The sequence below is a fragment of the Colobus angolensis genome, unplaced genomic scaffold (assembly GCF_000951035.1).
Source record: "Colobus angolensis palliatus isolate OR3802 unplaced genomic scaffold, Cang.pa_1.0 Scaffold110, whole genome shotgun sequence".
NCBI classification, from domain to species: Eukaryota; Metazoa; Chordata; class Mammalia; order Primates; family Cercopithecidae; genus Colobus; species Colobus angolensis.
The window spans coordinates 917,076-927,327 of record NW_012112031.1 but is presented as its reverse complement, the minus strand read 5'-3'; the positions used below and the strand labels follow the sequence as shown (position 1 = coordinate 927,327).

At 58.3% G+C, this 10,252-nt stretch overlaps 1 protein-coding gene across 1 annotated transcript in view; it reads left to right on the top strand.

Annotated features, from left to right (window-relative positions):
- Nucleotides 1–10,252, top strand: part of ABR (active BCR-related) — a 197,813-nt gene that overhangs the window by 115,471 nt on the left and 72,090 nt on the right. Inside the window, exons 5-6 of the mRNA XM_011956234.1 lie at nt 644–751; nt 5,365–5,425. Of these exons, the coding sequence (XP_011811624.1) occupies nt 644–751; nt 5,365–5,425 (169 nt within the window). The remainder of the gene's footprint in view (nt 1–643; nt 752–5,364; nt 5,426–10,252) is intronic.

The following is a 10,252-nucleotide window of genomic DNA, read 5'->3' as shown; positions in this document are numbered from 1 at the left end:
CGGGGTTTCACCGTATTAGCCAGGGTGGTCTCGATCTCCTGACCTTGTGATCCGCCCGTCTCGGCCTCCCAAAGTGCTAGGATTACAGGCTTGAGCCACCGCGCCCGGCAAGTGTTGGGATTACAGGCGTGAGCCACCGCACCCGGCCAAGACGGCACCTTTAAATGCCGTGCGCCATGCTCCACATGGGGAGGGGAGGCCTGAGCAGGCCACACGTGCCAGCTCCACCCGGCACACGCACACCCCTCTCTCCCTGCTCCGGCTGATTCCCGGATGTGAAGGAAGTGTGAGACATTAAGGGATTTCAAACCCTGGGAGACCTTGATGGTACTGAGGAAAGCTGGATGCTGTGAGGAGTTGAATTTCTAGCAGGCCGACAAAGGCCCTAGCCTGGTCTCCCCAACCCCAGACGCCCTCAGGAACCTTATTGGCTGAGCTGGTTTCCATGGAAACTGTCCAGTTCAAAGGGGCACTGTAATATGTTCATCCCTGCGTTTCCCGGAGTTCCCAGCGAGCCCTCTGGAGCTGAGTGAGAGGTTTTCAGTGCACTGGAGCTCCAGGTACTCTGTGAAGCTTTCATCCATTCATTAATCCTCTCCCCTCCCACCCTCCTCTCCCTCTGTTCCCTGACTCCTCCCTGCAGGCCAGCCAGCTCGGCGTGTACAAAGCATTTGTGGATAACTATAAAGTCGCTCTGGAGACAGCCGAGAAGTGCAGCCAGTCCAACAACCAGTTCCAGAAGATCTCAGAGGTAGGCAGCTCCCTGCACAGCCTCCCTGACAGCCACGGGGCTTTGGACGCTGCTCAGAGCCCCTGCAGCCCTTGGATCTCCCTCCCTCGCTTGCCCATCGGTGAAGTGGTTACTGTGTTGGGTAACACTTAGCCTGATATTTGCTTTCCTGTACCTGACATTTTCCCTCTTAATAGAAAATGATCTATTTTATTTATTTTTTTATTATTCTCTTTCTGGCTAGAGAGAGGAACAGGGGAGGCAAAAAAAAAAAAAAAAAAATCAAGGCAGTGTTCTCCCACACCACACTGTGGTGACTTTGAGCAAGTCATGTCCCCCCTCGTGGCTTTTATTTCCTGTGCTGTAGAATGAGGGGTTTAGACTTGGCCAGATAATCCTTTTTTTTTTTTTTTTTCCTAAGACAGAGTCTTGCTCTGTCACCCAGGCTGGAGTGCAGTGGCGCAATCTCAGCTCACTGCAACCTCCACCCCCTGGGTTCAAACGATTCTCCTGCCTCAGCCTCTCAAGTAGCTGGGATTACAGGCGCCCACCACCACGCCCGGCTAATTTTTACATTTTTAGTAGAGATGAGGTTTTGCCGTGTTGGCCAGGTTGGTCTCAGACTCGGGTGATCTGCCCGTCTCAGCCTCCCGAAGTGCTGACGTTACAGGCGTGAGCCACTGAGTCCAGCGTGGCCAGCTAATCCTAACCTTGCTTGATAAGAATCACTGGGGCACTGATTTTTCAGGCACCTTCCCTGGAGTTTCTGATTCGGAAGGCTTTGGGTGGGGCCCAAGACTGTATATTTGAACAAGCTTCTGGGTGATTTTTAGGATAGGGAATATTTAAGGAAATTTGGACTATAGGTCGTCTTTTAAGGTTCTTGCCAACTCTGAGACTGCAATCCCGTAAACACAGGGAGGGCAAGAGCCGCTTATGTGGAGAAGGAGCCTTGGAATCCCTGGCCGGGAACACGCGTGCTTCTGCTCCTGTGGTCCAGCCTTCCTCCCACACTCCCTGTCTGGAAACACATGTGCTCCTGTGGCCCAGCCTTTCTGGCCCAGAACACGCATGCTCCTGCTCTTGCAGCCCAGCTTTCCTGGCCCAGAACACGCACGCTTCAGCCTTCCTCCCGCACTCCCTGGCCGGGAACACACGTGCTCCTGCGGCCCAGCCTTTCCGGCCCAGAACACACGTGCTCCTGCCCCTTCGGCCCAGCCTTCCTGGCCGGGAACACGCGTGCTTCTGCCCCTGTGGTCCAGCCTTCCTGGCCAGGAACACGCGTGCTTTTGCTCCTGCGGCCCGGCCTTCCTCCTGCACTCCCTGGCCGGGAACACACGTGCTCCTGCCCCTGCGGTCCAGCCTTCGTGGCTGGGAACACGCGTGCTTCTGCCTCTGCGGCCCAGCCTTCCTCCTGCACTCCCTGGCCGGGAACACACGTGCTCCTGCGGCCCAGCCTTTCCGGCCCAGAACACACGTGCTCCTGCCCCTTCGGCCCAGCCTTCCTGGCCGGGAACACGCACGCTTCAGCCTTCCTCCCGCACTCCCTGGCCGGGAACACACGTGCTCCTGCGGCCCAGCCTTTCCGGCCCAGAACACACGTGCTCCTGCCCCTTCGGCCCAGCCTTCCTGGCCGGGAACACGCGTGCTTCTGCCCCTGCGGCCCAGCCTTCCTGGCCGGGAACACGCATGCTTCTGCCCCTGCGGCCCAGCCTTCCTCCTGCACTCCTCTGCAGGGCAGAGGTGCGGTCACATTTGCCATCAACATTTCTACCCAAGGGGTGGCATGGAGGGGACGGTTGCTTAGGATCCTTCAGGACAGAGCCCGGTTCATCCCTTTGTCCAGAAAGACCTCAGTGACACCCCTAAAGCACTGGCCTTGTAGGAACAGCCCCAGTTCAGGGCAAGAGAACCTCCATCCTAGAAAGGGGGAGAGGCTTCCGCAGTTTTGGGAGTCCTGCCTTTAAGTCCGCTCTTGGCCCTTTGTGTCCCCATCTCAACGCTAACGCTAGAAGAGTTGGGGAAATGCAGGATCGTTTTCCTGAAACTTCAGGGGTGACGGGCGATGCTCATGTTTAGAATCCATCGAGAGGCAGCAGAGGAGCTGACAGATGGAGATGAACATGTCAGCTTCATTACTATTAAAATGCAGCTTGGAAAGTGTGGATTTGTATCTGTAGCCACAGTGAGCTTGCTGGCACTTCACCTCTGGAATGAAATTATCTGTTGAGGCTGGGCTTGGTGGCTCACACCTGTAATCCCAGTACTTTGGGAGGCTGAGGCAGGCGGATTACCGGAGGTCAGGAGTTTGAGACCAGCCTGGCCAACGTGGCAAAATCCCATCTCTACTAAAAATACAAAAATGAGCTGGGTGTGGTGGCGTACACCTGTAATCCCAGCTACTTGGGAGGCTGAGACAGGAGAATCGCTTGAACCTGAGAGGTGGAGGTTGCAGTGAGCTGAGATCGCGCCACTGCACTCCAGTCTGGTGACAGCGCGAGACCCTGTCTGAAGAAAAGTATCTATTGAGTGCCTTGCAGGAGTAGGAAACCACAGGCCGCCCCCCCCAACAATGAGGACAGAGCCCACACCTCTCACCCAGTGTGCAGAGAGGACGGCTGACTGCAGTTTCTTCTCCCAGACCCATGGAGCAGAGGAGTCACCCTCTGCCTGGGAGGACAAAGTGCAGGCTGGGGAAGTCCCTCTCCATGGAGTCAAGAGGCTGGAGAGGCCGGGTGCGTGGCTCACGCCTGTAATCCCAGCACTTTGGGAGGCCGAGGCGGGAGATTGGCTTGAGTCCAGGAGTTCGAGACCGGCCTGGGCAACATGGTGAAACCCCGTCTCTATTAAAAATACAAATAAAAGGGGCTGGAGAAAGGGTGCTTCCTTCGCGGTTTCCAGCCCCACCCGGGAACTACCTGGACTCCTCTGGTCTGTGTTCAGAGCAGCCCTGCCAAGGCTGCCCAACAATCCAGGGTCAGATACGGTGCAGAGGGTGTGGGGTCTTCTCTTGGCCTAGGCTGATTGCCTGTTCCCTGTGCATAGGCAGAAACCCCCACACCCAACCGTAAGCCCCTCTCAAAGCCTGCCCACCCCAGAGGGCAGAGCCAAGCCCCTGGCTTTCTGCCAGGCGGCTTCTCATCCTGACTCACTTGATGACGTCCTTGCTTCCTGCTGGCGCTGCCACTTAATTACTGCAATTGGGCTCCTCTCTGCAGCAGGAGTGATTTCACAGCCCTGGGCTTCACTGGAGGGGGGGCGTGAGGAAAAATTCCCGAAATCTGGGAATCCAGGCACCAGCCAGAGACACAGCCTAGGGACGCTGAGTAACGCCACCCCCCGCCCCCCAAAATATACACGCACCCAAGCTCAGTCTCCGGGAGTTTTCTCTGTCTGGAAACAGCTTGAGATAGAAAGTAGGAAGTTCCTGCTGTCTGGGCGCTTCCTTCCCTGCAGGCCGAGCAGGTGACATCACCTGAGCCCCTGACCTTGGCCTCACCTTGCCCCCTGCCTTCCCCCCCACGCCCCTCTTTGAGGCTCCGTGTGCTCGGTCTGCCAAGTGAGGATGGCATTACAGCTCCGGTTGCAGGCTGCGCTGTCCTGCTAGCAAAAGCTGGGGCTGGAACGTCTCTAAAGGAGTTTGAAGAGGCTTGGAGCAGACACATCATTCCTGGGGTCTGTTTCCAGTACTCACTACCTGTCGCCTGGCTTGGCGTCCAGGAGGGGCTTCGGCTCTTCCTCCCTCGAAGCTTCCTCTCGGACCCCCAGCGCAGGCAGTGGTGGGTGGGGAGTGTCGGGGGTGCTGGGGGCTGAGTGCTCTCTGACAGGGGTAGGATGCAGCTCACTGTCCTGGGGAGCTCAGCGTCTCTGCCACAGATTCACCACTTCCCTGCTTCCACTGTCTAGGCATGTGGGACCGCTCCTTCCTACCTCATGGGTTGCTGATGCCCGAAAGATCTGGAGTACCTGGCGCTGGTCAGCTCAAACACTGTCTGCCCTTGGCCGACGTATAGGGTTCCTGAGTCGGGGTTCCTGAGATGGGTTTCCTGTAATCACGGGGCTCCCTGCCAGCCCCTCTCATCTCTGGGACTTGGAGTCCCTTCCTTCTTGCCCACACCCCAGCCACTGGACTCCACCAGGCTCCAGGAGTTCACAGGTGCGGTGCGGGGGATTGGGGTTGCAGAGGCAGCCAGTGGCCGCGGGGCTCCTTTGTCTCTGTTGTCTTTTTTTTTTTTTTGAGACGGAGTCTCACTCTGTCACCCAGGCTGGAGTGCAGTGGTGTGATCTCGGCTCACTGCAACCTCCGCCTCCTGGGTTCAAGCGATTCTCCTGCCTCACTCTCCCGAGTAGCTGGGACTACAGGCTTGTGCCACCACACCTGGCTAACTTTTGTATTATTAGTAGAGACGGGGTTTCACCATGTTGACCAGGCTGGTCTCGAACTCCGGACCTCAGTTGATCCACCTGCCTCAGCCTCCCAAGGTGCTGGGATGACAGGCGTGAGCCGCCGTGCCCAGCCTGTGTTCTCATCCTTGTACCCTTAGTCTCACAGCCCCTCTTCCTGCCAGGCTCACGGTGGGGGCTGGGGCGGTGAGGGACGGAGCAGGCTGTGACTCCTCTCCTCCCTCTGGCAGGAACTCAAAGTGAAAGGTCCCAAGGACTCCAAGGACAGCCACACGTCCGTCACCATGGAAGGTACCTTGGGGAGCGGGCTGGATTACCGGCACCTGCCTTTGTCTGGCTGTGTGGACGGGCTGTGTGAACGCAGCGCCCTTCCCCCGTGTGCGCGTGTGAGTGTGAGCGCGTGTGAGTGTGAGCGCGTGTGAGTGTGAGCGCGCACGCGAGGACTCCAGCCTCGTGCCCAGGCAGCCAGCCAGCTACAAACGTGCTCCTCTTTAGGATGCCAGCAGGCCGCTGGGTCCCTCCCTCCCCGCCCCTCCTCTCCTGTCTTTTTCTTTCTCTCTCTTTCTCTCTGTCTCTCCCTTCCTCCCCTTCCCTTCTCCTCCTCCCCTTCCCCTTCCCTCCTCTCCTCGCCACGCGCCTCCCTCCCCTCCCTCTTGCTGGAAGAGCACTCTGAAGCGGCTGCTCGATGCTGGAGTCTGTGCGGCAGCATCAGCAAGGGGGCTGAGTGGCCGGGCTGCTGGTGGGCGCCGGGGAGCCTGGAGCGATGGCTGCACGCTCCCGCTGCAGGGACAGAGGCTACCATGGAGATTCTCCTCATTATTCGCTTCTGCTGTAACTGCACCTATGGTAACCCAGGTGCCCGCTGTGGGAGGTGGCGGACCCTCCCACCTCTGGGGGCTGGAGTGGGCTGAAATGTGTCTGGCAAGGTTTGAGGGCCGCAGGGAAGGAGGGTGGGCAAGTGGCTGGACCTGAATTCCCCCTTCGTTTCGGCCGGCGTCCAACCTCGAGTTGAAACCTGGGGGTGGCTCAGGGCAGGGCCATCTGCAAATGGAAGGACCAGGCTGGAGGGGTCCAGGTGCCCCCGAGGATCGGTGGGGAATTGGTGGGCTAGTGTGAGGGAACTTCCTGGAGGGGCTGTTAGGGAGAGACGGCGAGGAGCTGTGCCTGCAGACTTCGTAGCCCTGAGGCCAGGGAGAGCCATGGGGGCCAGGCACAGCGTGGCCATGGGTGGTGATGGTCCGGATGGTGGCGTTGCCAGCCAACAGGGTGCCATCGTGAGCCGGAGGGAGAAGTTGGGAGTTTCTTTGTTTCTGGAGAGAGGAGCGGAGGCTGGGCGGCAGGGTATTGTGTGCTCCACTGCACATGCTGCCAGCTCTCGGAGCAGCAGGCGGGGGACACGGAGGGGCTGCGGGAGCAGGAAGGAGCCGAGAGGTTTGTTTTCAGCCGTGAAAGACACCCGAGCCGAGGTCTGGGTCCTTAACTGTGGAAGGCAGGTCGGCAGTGCCAGTGGGAGAGGGGGTGTGGCAAGCTGCTTTGTGAAGGTCACACACACCCCACCTTTCGGTGGAAGGAACCCGGACCATCCTTCTTGCAGCTCCTGCAGCTGGCTGGGGGATGGGGGAGGTCCCGGGACAGGTGCATGTCATCAGCACGACTGTTGGTCGTAGGAGGATGAAGCCGGCCCAGGCAGGAAGGTGTCCAGAAGCCCGTGGACCCTGCCCCAAGAGGCAAGGCGTGCCAAGGGGTGCCCCGCCTGCCTGTGACAGGCAGTGGGGCGGGCACGTGTGGCTCCCAGGCCAGCTGTTCTGGGCCTGAGTCTGGGAGCAGCGGGCGGCTGGTTTTAGGACCTTCCTCTTCCTTCCCACCAGGTGTTTCGACTCTGCCCCCTTCTCAGTCACTCCTTTCCTATCTCCCTGGTAACCCGGAGCTCCTTGGAGCTCCTTGTCGAAGGCTGATGTGAGGGGGGTGGCAGCTTGCCGGAGGAGAGATGGTAGGTTTCCTGGGCTCCTTCCCAGAGGCGGCCGTGGTGGAGGGGCTGTGTGGGGCCACTGTCCCCCGATCTTCTCAGGACCCTCTTGAGGGAAGCAAGCTCTGAGGCAGCCTCTCTCCTGCGGCCCAGCAGGGTGGCCACGGGAACCCTGTTCTCACTTGAAATTGGCCTGGTCAGCGATTGGAGGTGAAATGGTCTTTTTGATCTGGCCTAGGGGTTGGTCAGGTCTCGACTCTGCCTCCCTGAAAAGGAAATGTAGCCTTGGCTTCCTCTCTCTTCCCCACAAGGAAGCTTCGACCCGGGACCTGGAGTTCACGCTGCTTCGGTCTCCGTGATACTGTTGTTGAAGTCAGCTTCAAAGTGGGGAATGAGGAGTGAAAGGGCCAGCTCGTGAGGACGGGGCTCACCCCATCCTGGTCAGTCTTCCCAAGAACCCTCCTGTGGGTCATTGAGATTTTACAGGTGCCGCCCTCCCCTGAGGAAGGGGCAGCTCAAAGCCAGGAGCATGAGTGGATCTGCATTCAAAGCCCAGCTCCCACCACTTGTAGCTTGGTGATGGGGAGCAAGCCACAGAACGTCTCTGGCCTCAGTTGTCTTGTCTGTAAAATGGGGCTAGTAAGAATTTCTTCCCTCTTTAATCACAGGAAATAATGTGAGCAAAGCGGTGAACTCAGTACCCCTGGGCACAGAGCGAGTACCCAGCAAACTAGAGCGAGGCCAGCTTGCTGCCCAAGTCAGTGGAGAGGGGTGGGGAGAGTGGGTGAGGCCGGGCAGGAAGCAGGTCAGCCTGCCGGAGCCTGGGGACAGGGGAAGGGCCAGAGCGAGCGCCTCACCCTGAGTTCTCAGGGGACCCTGGCGTGCAGGGACCGTGGGGAGCACAAACTTCAGGGCCGCTCTTATTCCCCGGGTTCCCTCTGTATCTGATGAGGTCCCAGCGCCCCCTCCCTGTGCACCTGTCCTCCTGGCCGCTCTCCCGGGGCTCATTCCGCAGCCCTGCTCAGGTGGACTGTGGAGGTGACCACAGGCATATTCATAACCCCTCTGAAACCCAACCTGCCATGTGTGCAGACCTCTGAGCTTAGAAACCTCTTCCTCCTGGGACCCAGGAGGGAGCTGCGGGGAGCCAATAGTGCAGTGTCAGCTTTCTGTGGAGCTGCCACTCTGGGGCCCACTCCACCAGGTGTCTGCTGAGCTTGTGCTTTCTTTTGGGTCTCTGGGATTCTCGAGTGTGATTTTTCCCCCTGAAGATGGGCTGAGCCACAGGTGGGTGCCTTAAACAGCCTCAGAAATGGACCCACCTGAGCGAGGACCTGGGCTGTACCCTCAGTGCCCCAGGACACTCCAAGACTGGCCTCGTTCCTTCAAGCTGCCATGGCCCATGGGGAGGGTCTCTGGAAATTGCTAGATAAGAAAAGGCTACAGATATGTCATGTGAAGTGTATTTACGTAAACTAGTGGTTGGCCGGGTATGGTGGCTCATGCCTGCAATCCCAACATTTTGGCAGACTGAGGTAGGAGGATTGCTTGAGGCCAGGAGTTCAAGACCAGCAACATAGTGAGACCTTGTCGCTCGCTGTCCTCCCTTCCTCCCTCCCTCTTTCCCTCCTTCCCTCCTTCCTTCCTGTCTCCCTCTCTTGCCAGGCTGGAGTGCAGTGGCATGACCTCAGCTTACTGCAACTTCCGCCTCCCGGATTCAAGAGATTCCCCTGCCTCAGCTGCCCAAGTAGCTGGGATTATAGGCACCTGCCACCAGGCCCTGCTAATTTTTTTATTTTTAGTAGAGGCGGGTTTTTGCCATGTTGGCCAGGCTGTTCCTGAACTCCTGACCTCAAGTGACTCACCCACCTCGGCCTCCCAAAGTGCTGGGATTACAGGCGTGAGCCACTACACCCGGCCCCTCGTCTATTTTTTTAAAAATTAAAATACATAAAATATAAAGCAGTGGTTTTCAACCCCTCTTGTGCATTCAAATCAGTAAAGAAGCTTTTGTAAAAATGCTCATGCCCTGTACGGTCTTGCAGAGATTTGGGTTGAGTTGATGGGGCTGGGGGCAGGCATCTGTATCTTTTAACAGCTCCCCTAGTCATTCTGATGGGCAGCCAAGCTCGGACTGCCGATAAGGCTGGTGGCCCCTGCTGAGGCTGCGTTTTCTTCACAGCCAGCAGATTGCTCCCTGAAGTGTCTGCTTAGCCGCGCACGGGATATTTATATCTCAGGCTGTGGAGAACTCTTGGGTTTGGGGCCCGGCTAGGGCATGTGTGTTCACGCTGGGACCTGTTACAACCTGGTCCTATGGGACACCCAGTCTGGGATCCGTATTCCCAGATGAACACCCTGCCTCTCTCACTGCCCCTGTGGCAGGAGGCCCAAGGTCCTGACCCCAGGGACGGAGCATCCAGGTGCAGGACTGAAGCTGAGCCTCCTTTTGGGAGGGCGGGCACAGCTGTGTGCAGGAAGGGCATTGGGAAGTGTTGATCCACCAGCTGCCACCTCCACCTGTCCCTGCTGAATCCCAGCCATCCTCACTTGGTGTCTGGGTTGTGGAGGGTATGGCTCTTGGGGGCCTGGGCTGGTCTTGCTTGGGTTCTCCCAGCCTCTTTGGGGCTCTCATATGTGAGGCCTAACATGAGTTGCTTCAGGAAAACTTTGCCCCTCGGGCTGCCACGTGTTGAGAACACAGCCTTTCTTTTCTTTTTCTTTTTCTTTTTTTTTTGAGATGGAGTTTCGCTCTTGTTGCCCAGGCTGGAGTGCAGTGGCATGATCTTGGCTCACTATAATCTCCACCTCCCGGGTTCAAGTGACTCTTCTGCCTCAGTCTCCCAAGTAGCTGGGATTATAGGTGTGCACCACCACGCCTGGCTACTTTTTGTAGTTTTAGTAGAGATGGGGTTTCACTGTGTTGACCAGGCTAGCCTCGGGGAGCAGAGCCTTTCTGTGGAGATCAGGCCGGCCTCCCTGGCCTGCAGCCTCCCTGCCTCCAGCCTTCCTGGCCTCCAGCCTCCCTGGCCTCCAGCCTCCCTGCCTCCGACCTCCCTGCCTCCAGCCTCCCTGGCCTCCGACCTCCCTGCCTCCAGCCTCCCTGGCCTCCAGCCTCCCTGCCTCCGACCTCCCTGCCTCCAGCCTCCCTG